We start from the raw sequence: 22,139 nt of genomic DNA on the forward strand, positions 1-22,139 counted from the left end.
TGCTGAGAGTGTGAAGAGTAAAAAGTCCAGTGTCTTAATCTAAGAAGAGTTGTGACACTGAGAAAACTGTGTATTTCCCAAAGAATCTGGGAAGCAAAGAGCGTTCCATTTTCCCTGCTCACTGCAAAAGTGTTGATGATTATGTGCTGAAAGTACTGAATTTCACAGCATTGTGTGGTCCATGGATTACATGCAGACTGCAAACATATTTTTATGACAACAATCCTAGATTTTGTCTAATTTCACCTTAAGTCAGTAGAGGATTTCCATTGACTTCTCTTGAGGTTTTTTGTGATAAGTGTCTGACATTATTGTATTGAGTTGATGCTTATTTTTTTATGTAGCAATGGAGCTTTAGCTAAGAAATGTCAGATTTGTTTATTTCTTTCATCAGTGACATTTTATGTTCATTAATGATACATCTAAACTAGAGAAATAGAAAGGAGAATTGTATTGCTAAAAAAAGTTGGTTTAGCTACCAGGGATATGCCAACATGTCTGCAAACTCCACTTAAATTCAGTAAGTAATTGAGCTTATCTCCTCATGCACAGGATACTATTATTAGCAAAGCATTTAATTAGCTGTCTGTTGCATTACAGCTGAAAGCCAAACACCTCCTCTGGTATTTCCCAAGAAGTCTGTCTGTAGTTCTCAGAGCAACACTTTTAAGATTGCGTGTGGCTGAACAAGATTTTGCTGCAGGAAGCTTTATGATAAACTTACTGGTATTATTATTGGCCAGCCTAAAAAAGCCTTTCTTGAAATTTCCTAAGGCAAAATTATGCTGATTTGGCTTCATCTATGAAAGAAAGGGTTTAGAAAATGGCCCAAGAAGGTGCAAATGTAATATAAACCTTCAGGATACTTTAAATTGTCCAATATCAATTGTCATGCCCCTGCTCTGGCACAGCTAATGAATGAAAGAGGGGCTTAAGAAAAGGCTCTTGAGGAGCATCCTCCAGGTATTAGAAGAATTCCAGCTAGAATTAAGCTGCATGGCAAGGAGGACATGTGGTGGCACTGATCCAGGAGGTGCTGACTTGAACACACATCAGGAATGTGCTCTTGGCCCTTTGCAATGCCAGGACAGGCAGAGAGCTGGCACCTCTTGTGCAGAGCTCAGCACTTTGCAGAATTGGGTCCACCTGCTGCTTGAAGCCTATCATCCCAAATCAGGCAGCCACGTGGCTATCAAACAAGGTGTGTTAACCACTGCATTCTTCCATGAGATAAAAGCAAAGATTTTGGTAGAGACAAGAATTCTGCTCTGGTTGCAAAAGCACTCAGCCAGGGCTAGTGGGAAGGCTCCTGGTTTTTGTTTTCACTGTGTTTCATTTTGTTTTCATTGTTTACATCTGTGGTGTATTTTGTGTGTCTGTCTCCCAGATGAAGGCTCAGGACACTGCAAGGCTCAGGGTTAGCAGTGCTCCTCTTCCTCCCCATCTGGCTGGTGGGAGATCTCAGCTAGTGGAGTGAGGCTGGAGGGTGTCCCTGCCTCGCTAAGGGACTCCCATCATTAGGAGATTGAGAATTACTTGCCTAGATTAGGATCTGTCCAGGACTGGGAGTAACTCCATTCATGCATTTGTCAGCACTTGGCAAACAGCAACAAAAACTAAAATCAAGGCCTTATTGACAGTATCCCACAAGTAAAATGAATACAGATAAAAATGTTTATTTTTATAATCTTTTCTCATAAATTAGCTGAAATAACTGGCTTAATATTAATTAGCCCTATAGACCCACACACATCCATATATATTAGTAAACTGCTTTTACTCAATAGCATGATAACACAACTTGTAAGAGAAAATATGAAAACTGAAATTCATTAGGGAAACATTTTGCAGTGCAATTAGATCTGATGCTGCTCAGTGTGGGGTTTCAATTTGTTTAATTCATATTGATGTGCAGACAAGGCTGCAGAGCAAGAAAAAGAGAAGCATACATTTAATATTATCTATTTTGCTTGTTCGTGCATACTTCAGCTAAAGTCTTGGTGCCATATGATTTCAGATTCTTTCTGTGTGTCCCTAATCAAATATTCATGGTGGTATTCACACTTACAGAAAGGATTCTGAAGCCTACCTTGAAGTAAACACAGGGAATAAGGCATATGTTCAGTCCAAACTTTGTTCCTGCTCATGCACATATGAGCTCTAGCAACAGCTACAACCAGTTACATGTGTGAAAATCAGACAGATGCTTCTTAGGCACAACATTAGCAGTGTGAACCTGTTGGGCTCTCTAGGACTGAGACACAGAACACTATGAACATGTGCAGTCCTCATTTCCCATTTCAGCTAGGGAATGGGAAAATGTATTTAGCCAAGAGGACAGATCCACACAGAAAATATAATCTTCTAGATCCAATTTAGCAGGAAATTATGTCCATTGGGTTCAATGGAGTAACATTTGGGTTCCAGCTGAGGGGCTGTAGTAGTAAATATCATTAATATTAATTTTCACATTAATAAAACTAAATTTTATTAATATATTATTAGGATTTTTTGACAGTGGAATAGAAAATTATATTTTGGTGTACATCAAAGTAACTTTAAAAAGTATGAGTGTTTGAGCATAAGTTATTTCTAAAAAAATCTTTATAACATCTGTCAAAGTTATTTAGCTCCCTAACTTTGCCTGTGTTGAGCACTTAAGTCTTACTTGTACAATCATTTTCATGTTTGGTTCCTATATAGGTTGCTACTGTAAAAAGAAGTAAATTTGCTGGTGCTGTGTATTATTTATGCAGCACCCTAAGCAGAAAGAAAGAAAACTGACAACATCCAACCTTACCTTCATTTTAATTCCTTGGGAAGGATGTTACATTATTTTTCCCCTCTTTGAAGTACCAGCTCTCTGAAATCTCTTTTTAATGATACAGATGCAAAATAAATCAGTAGAGGAAGGAGTCAGCGTGCAGAATTGGAAGAACACGAGACATTTTGAGGCCGTGCCGTGCAGGGGGGTGGGAGCAGCACCTCGGTGTGGGAGGCTGTGTGTGCTGGCTCCTGCTGCTGGCTGGGGTTCAGCAGCCAGGCAGGAGTTTCTCTCATTGTCAGGGAAGCAGCTGTTCTGGCAGATGATCGTGCTGAATTTCAGGTCATTTGATAACTAGGGCAGGCAGCCATGGTCTGCAGTTCAGCTTGGGTGACACTTGAGAACTTCACCAGCGCGGCGCAGAATTGCTCACGTTTCTGGGGTGCCCAGGTGGGCTTGTTCTGGGGGTGGAGAGGGGCTGTTCAGCCAGGTCCCACCCTTGGCAGCCAGACAGCAAGTCCTGCCTCCTGTTTGTCACTTCAGCATGCAGGAGAAGTGTGGGACATTGCTAGATTTTCAGCTTTATGATGAATGATGTTCTCAGTAGTTCTTATTTAGGCTATCACTTAAATCTGCTGGCAGGCTCTGCTTGGTCATCAGTGTGAATTGTGGTGCTGGCTTCCAGACTTGGAAGAAATGCTTATACCCATGTCAGGGAACAGCAAGGAAAGCTTCCCAAATCCTTTGGTGGCTTGGTAATACCTGAGGGCAAACTTGGGGAGAGGGGAGCCCTTACAGAGCCATAAAGAGAAGCACTCCAATCGTGCTCCTTTGTCAAACTGCTTGAAAGAAAAGTTGCAAGGCTTGCTCAGAGCCAGGGGAAGGATTAATGTAACATTCTGGGGAAAGCAGCTGGAAATATCACGGTTATTTTCTCAGCTTGGCGAGCTTTTAAGCTTTAATGTACTCCCAGAAGAGTCAAGCAGATCTTTGGTGTAAAGAAGCCCATAAGCAATGATGTTGGATTCCTAGAACTTTAGAGTCAGAAAATATCATTAAAGCCATCCACTGTAACCTCTGTGTTCAAAGCTTTGGGATTCTGAACACAAATCCTTTACCAAGTGAAGACGTCCTTTAGAAAGCCACTGCCTTGATGTAGTAACTTCATGTGACAGAGAATCTACCACTTCCCCAGCTAAGTTTGCCCAACTGGCTCATTACCCTCACTGGTAAAAAAAATACTGTGTTTGAAAGGATACAGCTTGCTCTGAAAGCATCAAGCTGCCTTGCTGATGCTGATAGCCAAACCAGACTGTCCAGTCATCTCAGCCCTGGGTGCAATGGGGCCAGTCTCCAATCCAGCTGGGAGACAGGCACTGAGGAGGGCTAAAGGAAGATGCTGGGGAGCTGAAACACCACTGGTATAAGAAATGTGGGAATAAAGGCAGGACTGCAGTAGATTTTAAGAAATAACCTTGAAGATGCTTTTTGGTCTGAAAAAAAGGCTGGGTTTAATGTAACTTAGACGGTTGCATTTGCCCTCTCTCCACCAAAGCTTCTCATAACATTCTGAAAAGCATCTACAGTTTGAAATAGTAAAAAAAATTAAGGAGAAGAAAGAGCAGGGATTTAGGTATTTTGGCAGAAAGCAGGCTGCTAAAGGTGCCTGTCATATTAGAGGTGGCAGCTTAGACTTGTTTTCTGTGTTTCAAAGTGAATACACCCTCTAAGGCAAACCAGCTATTTTTAACTCTCATTCTGGGAAGTCCTTTTTCTCTATACTGGGAGAAAAGATACGGGCTGTGTGTCACAGTTGTCTCACAACCACACTTACCTCACCAGCCTCCTTTCAATAATGAGACAGATAACAGGGCAGAAAGCTGGTCAGCAAACTCAGTGATGGATAAACCTCCACTCCTCATTCTGGGGGATGAACAGGGAGGGGAAAAGCCTGTTTGATTTATCAGGAGAGGTCCCATTCTGGGAGGTCAGGCAGAGCCTAGGAGGTGTGTGTTACTCACTGCAAGGAGTGTTTGCCCACTGTGCCCCCTGAAAGGCTTTGCTGGCACACCCAACGTGAGTCACAGCGGTGAGCAGAGTGCTGAGCCAAGCTGCAGTGGTGTTGGGTGTTCCAAACCCTCCCTGAGTCTGTGGGTAATTTGGTAGAGTTTATGGCTTAGTCTCTTAGGATTGGACTCATCCCAGCTGTATTTATAGGACTGAGTCTCAGCCAGGCTTCTCCTGTAATCAGTGGAGAGACACACTGAGGCCAGGGAAGATTCATCCTCCCCTAGACTGGTGCTGATAACTGAGGAGGGTGGTGTTGCAACTAGCAGTTTGCAAAGCTGAAGTACTTTGAGTTGTGCCTGCTAGCCTCTTTACAGGAGTTTGGGGCCTTTTCTTGGGTCTCAGGCTTTCTGCATCAGAGTTCATCATGGTTTCCCAAGAAGTGCCTGTTCAAACTCTCAGGCAACAGAATGCATTTTCAAGTGAATCACAATCAATTTGAAAGTATAAATTAATTAAAGTCAAGCCCTCTGAGAAGTATCAAATGCATTCCTGCACTTCCTTTATACCAAATTATTCTAATAGCAGTGTAGCAGACTTCAGATTTCCCCATCAGTTAAATTGATTGAAATTTTTTTTGCAGATGGCAATTTAGAAAGCAATATACTGTAATATAGGTATGTTGCTAGTGACTGTTTAATTGTTACCATACTACAGGCTACTGGCAGACAGCAGCTTAAATAACCTGTAAGTGGGGCAGCTGTCATGAGAAGTGGCTTACCAGCCTTCATCTTTCCTTCATCTGTGCAGCTATTTTGCTCTTAGCAGTGCCCTGCAGAAAAAAGATTTGCAAAGTGTAAGCATGTCTTCTAAATATTGTTTAATTTAGTACTACAAACACTGACATGATTTAATCAGAGCATATTACTTAAGAATGGCATCAGTATATGATGTTCCAATGCAGGTAATTTTCTGGTAACTGTAATTTTTACTTGAGTTGACAGGGTTTTTCTAGGCTTAGTCTGTGAGACTTATATTTGCCTGGAATGCTTCTTGCTCTCTATTTCTTGGCAGAAACTCTCAGTCTTGCATCCCATTTAAAATGGTTTGTAACTGGAAATATGTGTTAGGGGCCAGTTCTGAAATAGATGCTGTGCCAGCTGAGTCTGCTCACTCCCATGGGTGAGTCTTGATTCAGGCACCTGAGTGTGAGCTGTCCATGCAAGAGCTGAAGGTTCCATGCTCTGTTCCTGGGTTGGTCTCGATGAGTTGTGCCTGAACTGCAGCTACTAAAATTTGGGAGAAGTTCCATCAGCTCAAGTGTCCTGGCTTGGCATGGACTGAGCCAAGCCTCTGTGCAGGGAGCAGCTCCAGAGAGACAAAGTGTGGAGATGAGCAGGCTGATTTCTCCCAGGTCTTAAATCTGCTCCATACAGTCATAGCCCAGCCTAATTGCTAAGGTGTGTGGCTGCATTGCCAATTGCAATTGTGGAATAGCAACCATCCCAAAAGTATCCTGTACTTGTGGGAAACACTTCTGCTCTCCTTGGCACAGTACCCAGGAGTCCTTAGGAACTGATGGTGGGAATGGAGGTTGAGAGCAGAGAAGGGCAATATAAAAAATTAAGGCTGGTTCAGTATAAACAGCTTCTCCAGGTATAACAAAACATCTGACACTGACCCTTAACAACAGAAATGAGTTTCCATCTTAAGAACAACAAAGATATGGTCAGTGGCACAAGAATGGCTTTTTTTAATATATTTTGTCTGGCTGAGGAACTTAAAAGCTCATTGTTCTTCTTGAGTGTTTTCCAGAGTTCTCTAAAGTACAAACCTTCTCAGGGTGCCAATTGATAAAGACTCTACTAAAATGAAACCAGGCACTTGATTCATTTCATAGTGTTAATTCAGCTTTGGCACAGCCTCTGGGTTCTTAGCTGTCTAATGTGCTGTTAAGTGCCTTCTCAAGCATGGATAATAGATATTAGGAATAGAAAAGGAAAGCAACCTTTTTCAATTAAGGACAAAATGTACAGAAAGTAAAATGACTTGAGTTGTATCAGCTGCACATTGGCTCGTACGTGCACAGTCTCCAGATACCATCAGTAGGTGCTCAACCAGATAATTACAGCCTTCCTGCAGAAGGCTTCATGTAGGAGAGTCACCTGCCTGCCTGCTACCACTTGCAGGATCAGAGCTGTCCTTTATTTTCACTGCTGCAGATTGTGGAGTCAGTGTTTTCCAACTTCTTTTTTTAAAAGAAGCATTTTTCTAGCACATCTTCCAGCAGGCTGCTGCACCAGGTAAGTGCTGGACATCAAGAGAGATTTGTCAGCCTTTTTGTCAGTAATGATTTATATTTGTCAAAATGCAATTTTCACAATTGATTTCCTGTTGCAAGGATTAGAGGAGCAGTTTGTTTGGGGAGTGCTTGCCTTCCAGCCAGCTGATATTGCTTCATGCTCGAATTGAGGTCAAGGGTTTTTATATACAGGAGTAAGAGGTGGTCAATTGAATTGTTACTTAAAATCTCTTCAGGTGCATCTGCAAGTGCTCCTCTTTGAAAAAAATCATCTGTGCTGGCACAGGCAGGCTGGGCTGTAACCTTTGTGAAGGTCAAGTAATGCTAATAAGAAATGACAGGATTTCTGGGGGGCAGGGTTATGCCCAGTGCTGCATGACAGACTACCCCTTTGAAATGACTTGCATGCAGCTGGTGGCACATGTAGCACGATTTCAGAATCCCAGTGCAGGTGTTATAAAAGTATTTTCACAATGTTTTTGGCCACATCAGATTTTTCCCCTCTAAACTTGGGCCAACACCAATGGTGTCCAGCAAGTCATAACTTTGTTTATCCCAAGTAGAAGCAGAGGTGGTGGCTCATGTCATACTGTCTGGGGCAACTGCCTTCTCAGGGTATTTAATTATTTTTCCTGTGGGCCATGCTGCTATTTCCACTTAAAAGAAATCACTCTTGCTGGTGGGATTGTGGAGACCAGTTCTAATTTCAGAGTCAGAAGAGGTGGTGGAGTCTCTCAGAGAGCCTGTTCCCAATCCATATGAGCTCCTGCTCTGCCATTTACTCGGCCACATGGTGGCCCTGGCTGTGCTGCCCCAGGCTGTGTTTGACTGAGCTACTGAAAAATCCTGTGTCAGTTTTAGGGAGGAGGGTGGGGCTGGGGTGGAAGCAGGAGCTGTCACACCCACTCACTGGTTTTCTGGCTCCATGGCAGACTGTGGGCAGGGAGTTTGCTGTGCAGCTGGTAAGTCTGCCCAAGGATCTGTAGGAATCTGTTAATCTCTGTTAGATCAGTTTGAGAGTCTCTGAGATGCTGTTTGGCCTTGAAGGATGTTTCTTAGCTTTTTATTAGTCATGACCGTATTTAACCCTGTAGAAACCACAACCTCACTGTGTAAGAGATAAGTGTGTAAGAAAATAATAAAGAAAATATGGGGAACATAGTCTCAGCCAAATAAGTGACTGAAAGAGTTAGATGCATTCTTAGGACAGAATTAAGTTGTACATCTCTGGGTTTACAGATTCTGTCATTAGTTTGAGACAGTGTTTTAAATTGCCTGCATTTGTGTAATAGTTTTCTTTTGAGAGAGCAGGTGATTCCAATGGCATTGCAGGATAAGAGAGCACTTTAGAGAGTTGAGCTGATATTTTACATCAGCCAGATGCCTCCCTTCAGTCCTTCAGTGTGAGATACAGGAAGAAAGCACAGGAGAACAAAAAGGATTTGAAGTGCCCTCAAAACTGAGAATGAAATGGTTTGATGATACCGTGTTCTCTAGGAAAACTGGAGTCCTGAATATAAAACATGGCCTACAATTTTACAATTTTAATGCTGTTTTTGTTCATTTAAATATATTCCTGAATCTTCTTACATTCTCAGAATGTAATTACATAAAACCATTGTCATTTATGGCTGTGAGACCCTGAATTTACACTCAGGTTTGAATTTAATACTCCTGTTTCTGGCGTGCCTCTATTGGCTTTATAACCCAGCAAGCAGGAAACAATGAGCATATACAGGTAGAGTTTACACCATCTGTGTGCCATAGTGAAAAAGATAGTTTGCTTTTAACAGAGTTTTTTTGCTGTCTCAGATATTGATTGGTTAATGCTTGTTGTGCTCCATCTGATAGTGGGGAATACCTGAGAGGTATTGATATTGTAGACTTAAAATGGGACATAAATAATTCATAGCAGCAAACATTAGAAAACATATGATAAGCAGCTTTGCTATTAGAGTATCTACATATCAGTCTTTCTGAGAATGTTGTGGGAGGCAGGTACAGAGAGTGAGCAACTACTCAGTTATGATGAGTAAGTATTGTCTGAGAAGGATAGGAGTGGCTCTGATACATTGCTAATTATGAACTTGTTCCACCTGGGTTTCACCTGGAGTAACCATAGGTAACTTATAAAAACTTCAAATTTTTATTCAGCATATTCTAAAAGTCAGATATTAGATAAAAGACTTAGCTGCTGAGTTCAGTGGGTCAAAATACCAATTGATCTACATCAGGGTAGTGTCACTGAAGCTGTGGAGATAGATCCCCTAAACCAGCTATGAATTTGCTTGAGGAGTAGAGCATTAGGCTGTGTGAATCCCCAGCAGACAGAATAATGCAAAGGCAAGGAGAAGGGAAAGAAATCAAAGGTGATAAGGCAGAGGTAGAGAGTGAATAAATATTCTGTTTAGCCTCCTCATAGAAACTCTCCATTAACTTCAACTGGATTGCCTCTGGAAGATGTGCCATACTTAAATATAGAAGAGGAAAGTGATTAGCAGGCCAAGAAGGTGAAGTGTTGGGATCAGAGGAGATCAGGTATGATGGGATGATGAAGAAAACATTTAATAGTAGATGGGGATTTTAATCCATATATACATATCCCTGAAGCCATCTTGTTCACACTTACATTTTAAGACTAGTGCTCAACATTTATCACTGAACCCCTTTGACTTCAGAAGCTCCCAGTGAACTTGATCCTGCATGTTCAACAGCAGCCATTTTTTCCCCAAGACAACTGAACCTTCTGTTTATTCACACTTCACTTTTATTGTAATTGCGTGCACGTAGGTGAACACAGGGAGCTCTGATTGGGGCGGGAGGCAGAAAACGCAATTTCTTTCTTTCACAGCATTACATGGAAGTCCAGACAAAAGTCTGGCTTCAGACACCCCCAAGTGTTGTGATAGGTGAGGACGAGGGTCCCATTAAATATTGAGGTGGCCGGGCCCACGGTGCTGCTGCAGCAGGGATCGATTACACCTGGTGAAACCTGGCCCGGGAGCGCCGGGCATGCGGGGAGCGCGCTCGGGAGGCTGCGGCCGTGCTATGGTCAGCAGGGAATGGATCTGGCACTGCTTCTGCCTCTGCCACTGTGACTGCATCATCCTGTGCCGAATGTCCTGTAGGTGATGGAAACCTCGCCGCTGCCCTGCGTGCCGGGCTCCTGCGGGAAGCGGGAAGGGATGCTCGTTTTTGCATGGAGATGGTCTGTGCTGCCACCCTGTTGTGCTGGACAGCACTTCCAGCTGTAGCTCGTTGGTGGATGGTTTGTCTGTAATTTGCTTTTAATTCAGGCAGGCGGGCAGTGGGAGGCTGAGTAGTATTTGTGAGAAATGAAGCATTAGGCTGGGGAGATGTGGGCAGTGGGAGGCTGAGATAGTATTTGTGAGAAATGAGGCATCAGGCTGGGGAGATGCGGGCATTAGTCAGGGCTGTTAAATCAGGAGAGGTCATTACAGCAGGAATGTGGGATGATGACTTCTCAATCAACATGTTGGATTGCTTCTGCTCTTACTGCTAGTGAATAGCATCTGTACTCATGGAATAGATAATCGTTGTAAAAAAACAGATATTAAAAAGGGCAGCATCTTATACCTCCTATATTAATGGGATATTTGCCTATTTTTTCCTTCCTAATGACCTAGCTGTGACTGTCAATTCCTGTTAGCTCTTCTGGAAACGAAGATTTACAGAGATGAGTGGGTTTACTCTGGGCCTTCCTAGTCAGTGGGATTTTTGCTTCCCTTAAGCAGATAGCTTGGCTTTGGGTGTAAGTGTGAATGGGGATCAGGTGCTGTATTTGAATATTTTGTTTATCTCTTAAATTTATTTAAGACTGTGACTTAATTATCAAGGAACCCTGCCTGTTTGTAATTATATTTTTTCATGTGGTTTGTTGGGTTAGTTTGTTTTTTTTTTCAAAAATCCCAAAATATGTCTCCATTTAGTTGTGTTTTGTAGAAAAGTCCTCCTCTGTCCAGTACTCTTACCCAGGTACAGGTACCCATCCTAGTTGCCTTAGAGCAGTGGTGGGAGTTAAATCTTGGTAAAATGGATCTTGTCTGGATCTTAACCATTAACTAGGTGCAAACTGTGTGTTTATAATATGGTGTTTTCTATGTGTGCATGGTGCTTCAGTGTATGTATGGGCCCTGCTATTCTCCATGTGCTGGAAAAGGCTGCACTGAGGGGTTTATTGTCCTACCAGTAGGGAAACAGAAAGGAGACACTTGAAAATAGAGAGCCTTGCCTTGCAAGGTTGTATGTGGAGATAGGCCAGGAATAGACCATGCTGCTCTTGGTGCCTTGGGTGCTGCACCAGGCTACAGTGGGGGGGTGTGTGTAAATCTACATTTCTGATCTAATGTGTCATAAATCCTATAGTTAAGCAAAACCAGAGATTATTTTTGACCAGTGATATTGTGTAAATATCAGCTGATTGAACTGCTGTCCGTGCTAGTGGCTGGGGTTTTTTCCCCTGTGACTCAGAAATTTTCAAAACTTCAATTTGTCAAAAAAAAAAATTATCAAACCCCTGCTTTTTCTTTGATGTAAAGAAATGTAAGTGTGAAGTGGGTATAAACAGGTATATGCACTTACTTGGGTGCAGAAACACACAGAGTCACACTTAGCTAAAAGTAGATAGCTTCTGTCCCACAGAACAGATGTGTGGGGCTTGAGACATCCAAGGAAAATTGCTTTTTGATATCAGCAACACTCCTACTGCAGAGCACAGGGCCAGCATTGCAGTGTATCTGTCTCTGCAGGGACAGCACCTGGCAAACTGGTACTGGAGTGAAACAATTCATGTCCTCACTAAAACCAAATTCAGGAAATATCTTTGCAATATAAACCATATCTTTAGATGGTATGTTTTGGTTTGTTTCAGGCATCCACTGCCTGAATAGCCATGCAGTGGTGGGGTGCCAGCTTCTCAGGATGGCCTGTGCTCTTGATTTTAATGAGATTCTGATGGTATTTGGTGTTTTTCTTAAAGCTCCAGTACTGCCTAGAGGCACAAGATTATGAGCTAATCTTCACCTTTATTGAAAAGTTTCAATCCTGGATGTTCAGGAAAATAGGCTTGATGCACATTCTGAAAAACAATCAAGAAGAGGAGGGAACAGAAGTGCTTGGGGGCTTGTTTACTTGCTACTAATAATTGTGAGGTTCATTTACTTCCTTTCATTTTTTTAAGATAATCTCATTATCCTGAATTTTATAGATTACTTTTTTGCTTCTGTCACTGATTGATGACATCTCCCATCATCTTCCCTGAATGTGTTCATAAACCCACCAATATTGAAATTACACCCTTAGAAATTCAACGATGTCCTTTCTTTTTTTTCTTTTTCCTTTTTGTAATGATAAAAAAGTAAAATTACTCTTCCTCTACTTTTCTATGCACATAACATTTTTCTCAGAGCCAGAGGTGGCTCCCCTAAGAAAAGCATTGGTCATCAACTAAGCTGGATGCTTGTTTATCATGAAACTGCCTGTGGAAACGAGGCTGCTTCTCTAAATGCATCAGAGCCCCTGCCCCAGCCCTGCCAAGGAGGGAGGTGCTGGCAGTCCCCACCTCAGCTTCAGCAATGCATCATTGAGCCATCACTGAATTAGTTCCCTTTTGCTCAGAGCTCAGCTCAGTAAACAGAACCCCCCTGGGATGCTCGAGTTCCATCTTTTCCTGTCCTGCATGGAGGTTTCCTGCATTCAGTATTCTATTTGCTGGGACCCCCGTGGCAGGCAGGAAGGAAAGATGAATCTGACTCCATGTTCTCAGAAGGCTAATTTATTATTTTATGATACTATATTATATTAAAGAATACTAAACTATACTAAAAAATAGAGAAAGGATACTTACAGAAGGCTAAAAAGATAATAATGAAATCTCATGACTCTCTCCAGAGTCCCGACACAGCTTGGCCTGATTGGCCAATGAGTGAAAACGCTCACACCAGAAGCCACTGAAACAATCACCTGTTGGATAAACAATCTCCAAACACATTCCACACAAGCAAAGCACAGGAGAAGCAAGTGAGATAATAAATGTTCTCCTTTTTCTCTGAGGCTTCTCAGCTTCCCAGGAGAAAAATCCTGAGCAAAGGGATTTTTCAGAAAATGTGAATGTGACGGCTCACCTTGCCAGAATTTCTCTCTGTGTCTTGGAGAGCCAGCACTGCACAGGTCCTGGCACTCCATGGCACTGAGGCCTGATCCAGGTGGGTGTGCAGCCACCTCCTTCCCTGGGGCTGCCATCCTCATGGTCAGGTGCTCAAAGCCCTTCCTCTGGAAGTGGGGAACCAAGGTTCAGCCACTTCCCCTGCCCAGGCAGAACTGCAGCTTTCCTTGCTCACCTTCCCCCACCCCAAAAAGCTCGTGCTATTCTAGGTCAGTGTGTGTTTTGGGCTTCCTGTCAGAGCTGAGCTGCTGAGAGGAAAATAATTTTCAGGTCTTACACAGTTCTTATATTTATGTTGATCAGATAAAATGCAGGGAGTCCCATACCTGAACACATGGGCTCCCATCCCTGTTGCTTGCCCTAACTGTGGGGATGCAGTCCCACCACTCCAGGCTGCATTTTGGGGGAGATGCTGACCCAAATGGCCATGGAGCCACCTCACTGTGAAAGGTTTCCTGTTTGCACAGTCACCTATGTGTATTTTTAAATCTTGTTTAAAGCTGGTTATGCTGTTTCTCATCTGAGAGGTAACCCAAGCTGTGCTGCTGAGCTGAGATAAATGCAGCCAAGCCATGTCCTTCACATATTTACTGTGACCCCTGCTGTCAGAGTGGAGTTGTTTGCAGCAGGAGCTGCTTTAGCACTGTCTCATCTGTATTGCATGCAGGAGAGAAAAAGAAAGTTTTTCTCCACCAGCTCAACCAAGACACAAGCATGAAAAGCTGCCAAATGCCGTGCCAGTGCCATGATGAATGAATAGTCAGGATCAAACAAATGCCTTCATATTTTATGCAAAATAATGGCATTACCAGCTTTAGCATTTGAGTCAAAGGCACTGGTTTCATGGTGTTGTGCTCAGTAACACTTCTGGTGAATTGGAGATGGTTTCTGTCTCATCATCTTCCAGCACTGGATCTTTGCACAGCCTTTTTGTTTGGTAACTCCCCTCTGGATCTCATGTCTTCCATCCTGCCCAGTGCACATGCTGTGTGGTTCTGCATGTGGGGACCCTTGCAATTCCATCTGTTGATTTTTCCTAAAAGAAAAAAGGAAGAAAAGGACTGTGCACAGCACAAGCACCTGTACATAAGTTCTTGCAGAGGTGTGAGCGAGGGCAGGGCATTCCCATGTTAAATACAAGGCTTGTTTTTCCAGCTCTGTCACTGTCCTTAAATCTTATCTGCATCAGAAAGTTTCAGCATTGAATGTTAAATCAGTTTTTAGTTCAAATGAACAGACTTCATACAGACCCCCGTGCTCACACCCTTATTTTACTTTAGGCAGGGCCTGTTTCATGTTAGATTACAGCAATCTCGAGGTAAAAGGTAAAAGATAAAAGCAAAGCAGTTGCAATCTTGGGAATGGTGCTTTTAATAGCTTCTAAGACAGGAATTTCTAGAATTCAGCTGAGAGTTGGTACCTGATAGACACTGTTCCTTGTCCAGTGTGATAAAAGGTAAATTCAGGTTATGTAAAGCATTGCTGGGGATGATTTTAAGAGGATGTGTTTTACTTTGCCACAGATTTACAGCACTGTTGGTCACCAAGGAACAAGGAAGGGAGGTAGAGAAGGTTTTCTGGCACAGAGTTGGAAATGCTCCTTTCCCTGCACTCTACTTGCCTCAGGTCAAACCAAATTTGGTCTGCATCAGAATAAGAATGCCTTAGGTGACCTTTTACATGGTTTTCACTGTGTCAGTAGCAAATCTCACCTGTAGGTAAATTGATGCAACCAAATTTTATTTGTGCAGACACCACCTGGGTGTAATCAAGTCACTTCGGCCTCATAGCTTAATTAAGGCTGATAAAGTTCTTTGCTCTTCTCAGAGGAGAAGTTTGGTCCATGTGTAAATGCTGTCATAGAAGGTATTTAATGTACTACTCTGTTAAAATGCTGCTGAGGCACCCAGCCTGTGAGTAACACTCTCTGAAACTCTATTTCCAGTTAATGTTTAATAGGAGCAAGGCAAGCTGCCTGCAAGCATTCTCTGTGACACTGGGCTCCCTTAGTTGGGTGTGCTCCCTGCCACAGTGCTGCTGGTAATGCCACGGTGCTGCTGCTTATCAGACCAAACAATGAAATAAATAGGGCAGGAGATCTTTCTCCTTATTAACGCCTTTATTAAAAATCAGCTCGGGTAGGGAGAACCAACGGGTCGCGCTCACGCTGCTGCTGCTCCCAGGAGGGGCACGGAGGAGGAGGAAAAATTCAGCTTTGTCCGCTGGTCGGTGGGCAGAGATGGGGGTTCTGTCCTCACGGGAGCATCAGGAGATTCCCCATTCTTTGGTTTGGCATTTGAGGTCCTCTGTCCAGCCGACATCTTTTTAGGTTAGGGTGAGGGGTAAAAAGGCCTTGGCGGATACTGGATTCTATTCCTCACATCTAGACATCACTTCGATCCGTCAATTCCGTGGTGTTGGCTCGCTGTTTTTAGGGGGTTTTGCTGGGTTTGGTGAGGGGTTTCTTCATTTGCATGCCAGCCCCGATGTCCCCTCCTGCTCACCCTCCGGGTGCCATTCGACAAAAGGGGGAATTCTTAACCATCAGCAACAGGTAGTTAATGAAAAGGACAGGTTATTACAGTAACAAACAGTTAGAACTCCACCCAGCCCAGCCTGTGAACTCTGCAACCTTTTAAAAAAACGGGCAACTTTTCTACTCATAGCAAACAAGGCGGGAGCAGGAGGTGTGGAGTCCCAGCCCGCTGTGACAGCAGTGCCGTGGTGGCGGTGTGGCAGCAGTGATCCATCCCTCCTCAGTCCTTCAGCTCGCCATGGAAAGTCAGGTCAGCCCGCCCTGCCGGGTCATCCAGCCCGAGTGTGGGCACCCTGCTCTATCTGCGGGCTTTATCTCGGCTAATTAGATGAGTGCTTTGTCCAGGATAATTGTCTCTACTAATGAGTTTAAGGGAGTGTCAGCAGCACGGCCGGTCACCAGCACTGTTGTTCCCGCTCCAGCGTGGCTGTGCCGGGACATCTCCAGCACGGGCAGTCCCCACCAGGAGAGCAGGCTGAGCTCCTCAGGGCAGGGGCAGGTGCTGGAGCGCTGACAGAGCCCCTGTAGCAGCAGCAGCGGGATTGCCCAACAGCGGCGAGAAAGCTAAAATTACAGACAGGCTGTGAATGGGGAAGTGGCGGCCGATGGGGACACGGAGCGCTTCTCGCTCTGCCTGACGCGGGGACAGCAGCCACCGATGTCACAGCCCCCACGGATGTCACAGCAGCCAGGTGTTATGAATAAAAAAAGGTTACCCATTTTTTTAAAAGGTTGCGGAGTTACAAGCTGAGCTAGTTGCTGGCAGAGGAGAGTTCTTTGTTAACTTCATGTTTTAAGAGTCGGTCGTTAACTCCCTATTGTTGAGAATTCCCCTTTTGTCAGTACCCCCCTGCCTGCTGCCGGTGGATGACCCTTCTGGACAGTGAAAGGAGGGGACATCGGAGGGCGTGCAAGTGACCTCGGAGCCAGCATGCCACGGGAAAGCCACCCCACCAAACTTACCAAAGAGACCCCAAAGACAACGAGCCAACACAGAATTAAGAGATCAAAGTGATGTCTGGAGGTGAGCAACAAAGTTCAGAGCCTGCAGAGACGCTGAGACCCTTTTTTGCCCCTCACCCTAGCCAGAGGACCTCGGCTAGAGACAGGGCCCTGAAAGTCAAACCAGAAAAGGGAACAAGGGATGTCCCAATGCTCTTGTGAGGATGGACCCCCAGCTCTGCCCACAGGCCAGCGGACACAGCTGCACCCTTCCTCCTCCTCCTCCTCCTCCTCTGAGTCACTCCTGGGAACTCGGCGGCGGCGGGAGTGCGGACCCGTCGGTTCTCCTGACAGAGCTGACCACTTTTAATAAAGGCATTAAAAAGGAGAAAGGTCTCCTGCCCGTGTTTATTTCAGCAGCCAAGGATGTCACAGCCCCAGGGGTGTCACACCTCAGTGTGGGGCCGGCCTGCTGGCAGTGGGGCAGCAACCACACCATAGCAGAGAGCCCCAGGTGCACAGGAGGAAGAGAAGGGGTGATGGTGAACCCCAAAAATAGCCTGCCCAGCTGAGTCTCAGTGTGAATTTGCACACCAGCCCAGGCTGTAGCTGAACAGGGACCATGGGATTAGCATCAGTCAGAAATGTTTTCAACAACTGATATGTTAGGGTTTTATGACAGAAGATGCCAATTTATTTGAAAGATACTGCTGTTGGAAGGAAAAGCTTTGCAGAAACTTGTAATCTGGAAAGATTTCTTCTGTTCTTGTCAGGATAAGCAGGAGTTTATGTCACATTGTCAGAATATAAACAATGACAGATCAGATCTGATGGCTGAACCAAAGTCTCCCACAATCCAAGTGTGTGCTGGAATCATCAAACAATGAGGGACAGCTGTCTGTGTCTCTGACACCTCTTTTCCCCCAGACATCTGCTGGGGGTTTGTGTTTGTTTGTTTGTGGTTTGGAGGTTTTGTATTTTTTTTTGCACAAAATCATGTTTTTCTCATATGTAAAACAAAGTTTTCATTATCATGAATTGAAAGCCCATATGTATTTCTAATTCAGCTCTGACTCTGGAGCTTTTCCTTAGCCCACCACTGTCACCACACTGGTCCATAAGCACCATGGAGCTGTAGGAGCTGCAAAAACCCCAAGCAGGGGCTGCTTCCATTCTGTGTAATGAATGAAAGTGTGTTTGTAGATTGGACCTGCTGTGTGGAAGAAGCACAAAATACCCGTTGCTCAGAGAAATAAACGTGTTTGATACTTTTTTTTCTAAGGGCATGCAGTCAGCGTTGCTCGCAATTTTAGCCAAGGTGAAAGAGGGAACAGAAACATTGCTTGGAGCTTGTCCAGCAGGAGAGAAAGGATGGCATTGTTCCTGTCAGCCCGTGCCTTCCTGGCACTATTGGAAGCCGGAGCATGGGTTTTCCTTCAGGGACAGCTTTGTTCCTGGGGTTTGGCTTGTTCCAGACGTGGACATATCTGTGCAGCGTGCAGGAGCAGCCCCAGCACGTGGAAAGCTCCACACCCAGCACAAAGCAGTGCCCTGTGCCAGGAGTTCCCCCTCGCTGGCTGCAGGGACAGCTGGGCAAGGGCAGAGTGGCTGCTGGGGTGGTTGGGCAGGAGGAGAAAAAATAAACGCGGAAAACATCTGTGTGCTCCCAAAATCTGCCTTCAGCTGAATCACAAGATGCTTCTATAAAAGCGTGGTTAATTATTGCAAAGCAACCAAGCGAGGAAACACAGACATTCGCAGAGTATCTCCTGCCTTAATTAGTTGCTAAAAATGTGGCTCCCAGCAGCTGTGGAGCTGCAAACGGGTCAGCAGCAAAACTCTTTCTCCTGGTCACTGTGCTGAGAAGAGCTCCTCTCTGAGGCTGTCCCCAAAGGCTGGCAGGGTCAGAGGCAGCTCATGGACAACCAGAGAAAGCATCTTCAAATGAGGGTGGCATCACCAAGAGCACTCACTGTTCATGTCTGCTTCTGTCGGAGAAATACCGAAAAATGTGGAGGGGAATTAAGCCTAGAAATCCAGTTGGATTGAAACCCCTGATCCTCGCAGCTGTCTGCTGTACGTGCACAGCAGAGCATGCATGTGCAGAATCGAGCACGAAATTAATCCCTGCCCTCCGTGGCCGTGAGCTGGGGCTGAGCAGGCTGAAAGCTGTCCCTGGCATCCTCACCTGTGGTTTCTGAGCTCCTTGCTGCACCTTAAACTCCTTACACGGAGCCGCCTGCTGGGTGGGTCCCAAATATTTGCCAAGGTTTTCCCTGAGGCTTTCTTCCCAAAACAATCACCCGCTTCCCCACGTTCATTATTTCGTGTGATCTTTACAAAATGTGGCATTTCTGTCTAAATAGTTTGCCAAAGACCGATGATAAACAGCACTAAATTGTCAGTCATTAGTCATTAAAGTGAACTCTCTTCACTTCATGCCCAAACATAGGATATTTTTAAATGTCAGAGCTTTTGGCTTAGTGGTTGTCACTGGCTTCATTTTTGGGAGACCCCAAATTAGAATACACAGGCCTGGTTTTCAGAAAGTTCTGTGTACCCTTACTTCAAATGTTAGTCCTTAAACAGATTTCAGAAATATGCATGATTTCCTCAGGATCAGTCAATGCTCTGGAATTTCTGACTACGATGCATTTCTGCCATCTTTCCTGTTTTCACATTTTCTTAATTGGTTTTCAGATAGCATTCAGCCTGGCAGTAATACATAAAGAATACAGAGATAAATATGCTTAACAATTTGAGAGTGACATATTTAGGTTTGTAAGTATTTAATTCTGATTTGCTCTTGTTGGATAACTTTAAAAAGTGAGAAGTTTTACATTTAAAAATTAAAAAATAAGGTAGTCGTAATAATTTCTTGCACATAATTGACCTCCTTCCCAGTTTATCAGGAAAATTGCTGTTTGATTTAATAAAAGTCTTATCTGTTTAATCACAGTTGAACTCCACCTCCTCAAATGAATGGAACAATCTTTGTAATAAGTGCAGGACCACTTATGTTACCAGCAGTTATTTTTATTTTCAGAATAATTGTTTCTTTCTGAAGATGGCATGTAGGGTCAATGTCCTTGATTAAATGTCTGAGAACAGAGATTAAATGATCAATCAAGAGAGGAGATGTGACTCAAATGGTCATATGCATAGTCAGCTTTTGTTGGTGGATGCCAGTGAAAGCTCAGCTTGCTGTGGATCCCCCAGAAACAGAAGACCACAGCATTGTAAAAAGAAAAGTCACCTTTGTAAAAGTCTTGTTTAATTTTGCATCTCTTTGCACCTTCCATCGGGCAGCTTTGATTCCAGCTCAGCATCAGAGATAGCACAATGTGTGCTCCCAGACTCAGTGAGGCAGTTGAATTTCTGTGCAAGCACAGAATAATATCTGAAGGATGGAGCTGAACCATGTCAAAGCTAAAAATGCATCCCAGTGCACTGGGCTGTCCTTCTACAGGACAACTTTTGCAACACTGCAGGCCCTCACATCACCCAGGGATTAGTGTGTAATCTACAGAAACCATGGTGCCAAGTTTCTGGACAAATCTGCTCCCACATTTAGCCCCTGAATTCTCCCAGTGGAATTAAAACTGTACAGGAGTCAACGATTTGTCTAATATGAAAAAATAGAGCTAAAAATAATAAAAAGGCAAAGAGAAAACAATAATGCTTGAGGTTTATCTGTCATAGTCAGGTGGAGAAGCAATCTGAGTGGCACTGTTTTTTCAGTTGCTTTCTTTCTTAATAGCATCTTCTCATTTTTTTCTGTAGGTCCAGCTGCCCAGCGCCAGATCCAGAATGGTCCATCTCCAGATGAGATGGAGGCACAGAGAAGGTGAGTTAATCAGCTGTGGCACAGTTCTAGCTTGTAACTTGCATGAACATGCAGTCCTTGTTCACCAGTAAGCACTGCTCTTTTTGCTTGTACACATTTTAAGCTGGTTCTGAATGTTTTCTAATTATTGTTAATGATTCTGTAATGGCTGTTACAGGGTGAAGTGAGCCAATGTTCACACTCCAGATAAACTCTTTGCTGGGTAGGTGCTCAGGAATCTTCCTGCCTCCAAAAACTACAGGGAAAGTATAGGGAAACTGATTTTCTGCACCTCTATGAATAACTGTGAAAGACCTGAGATTTAGTAGGGATTTACCCATGACTGGTCAGCAGTGAGGATATTTCACCTGAGATTTACTTTGGGAGAGCAGAGATACCACAAAGGTCAGAGAGCCCCTGCTCACACAGGGCAGGAGATATTGCCTCTCCACTGCCTTCCTGAAAAACCTGATCCAGCTCTTCCTTTAACCAGTGGAAGTCACTCATTCTGCGTGTGTAATTCAGGCCTCCAGTCTGGATGTCTGTTCTGTACATTTAAAATGTGAGCAGCTTAACTTTTAGAATAAAAAAAAAATATTTCTTCTTTTTTGTTTAGAGAAGTAAAAGCCCTTTGGGTAGGCATTATTTGACTGCTGCAGGGCACATGGCCCTAGGAAAGCTCCTTTTGCTCCACTGGCGTGGAATAAGATGTGCCAGTAGATGCAGTTAGATATTACTGCATCTGCACTAGAGGACTTTCAGCTTTAATTATGCTGATGCATTCTTTAAGCATAGAGCAGGCCCAATTTTAAGCCTAGGGTTTTTTTAATAAGCAGGAAGGAAATTAAGTTATGGTTTCTACCCTGCAAATTTGTCTGTTTAAAAGCTTTTTTTAGAGATGTTTACACAAATTTTTAAAGAATATTCTTTTTAAGTCAGAGTGTAATTTGTCCTCTCTTGTACTTTTCTCCTTGCATACTCCTTAAGTAACCTTGTGCCAATCCCAGGCTTTATTTAGTTCAACTAGAATAAATTTGACTTCCTAAGACTTTAAGAACTTCTCCTTTTAGCATGTGTGGGAGGGTGCATTTGGCACATGTAAACTGCTTCTGGCCAAGGGCAGAAAGGGCTGGTATGAGCCCCAGTGACTCCAAGTGGCAGTGGCTAACCCCTGCTTTGGATTTTTGCACCCTGAACCTCAATCTGTTCTGCAGCAGCTCTGATAATTTGGGGGTGTTTTACCCATATTTCTTTCCTGTTCTGTCAGACTGGAATTTCCCAGGTTGGTTCTCTAGATAAACCTAGAATTTCCTCCAGGTTTAATCAGGAAAATGTGTGTATCAAGTTGTTCTTCATCATCAAATTTTGCTAATAAATGCCAAGCTAAGGTAGAGGACAGTATGCTCAGGAAATTCTTAGACATGTGTTAACAATCCATAACAATCAAGAAAGAGTCAGGACATGTATTGAAGCAAAGATTTATATTTATTTGGTTTAAAGTGTCATAGCTTAAATGACACCAGTTGAATCAACCAACTAAGACTTTCTCAAAAGTCATTCACCTTTGCACATATGATA

The 22,139-nt window shown here is 43.7% G+C and overlaps 1 protein-coding gene across 7 annotated transcripts in view; it reads left to right on the forward strand.

Moving 5' to 3' along the window:
• The window catches only part of EVL (Enah/Vasp-like), a 147,373-nt gene that overhangs the window by 107,875 nt on the left and 17,359 nt on the right, over nt 1–22,139 (forward strand). For all 7 annotated transcript variants that reach the window (XM_077180689.1, XM_054635429.2, XM_054635431.2 and 4 more), the window contains exon 4: nt 20,519–20,582. In XM_077180689.1, the coding sequence (XP_077036804.1) occupies nt 20,519–20,582 (64 nt within the window). The remainder of the gene's footprint in view (nt 1–20,518; nt 20,583–22,139) is intronic.

Source organism: Agelaius phoeniceus, chromosome 6 (genome assembly GCF_051311805.1).
Source record: "Agelaius phoeniceus isolate bAgePho1 chromosome 6, bAgePho1.hap1, whole genome shotgun sequence".
Taxonomy (NCBI): Eukaryota; Metazoa; Chordata; class Aves; order Passeriformes; family Icteridae; genus Agelaius; species Agelaius phoeniceus.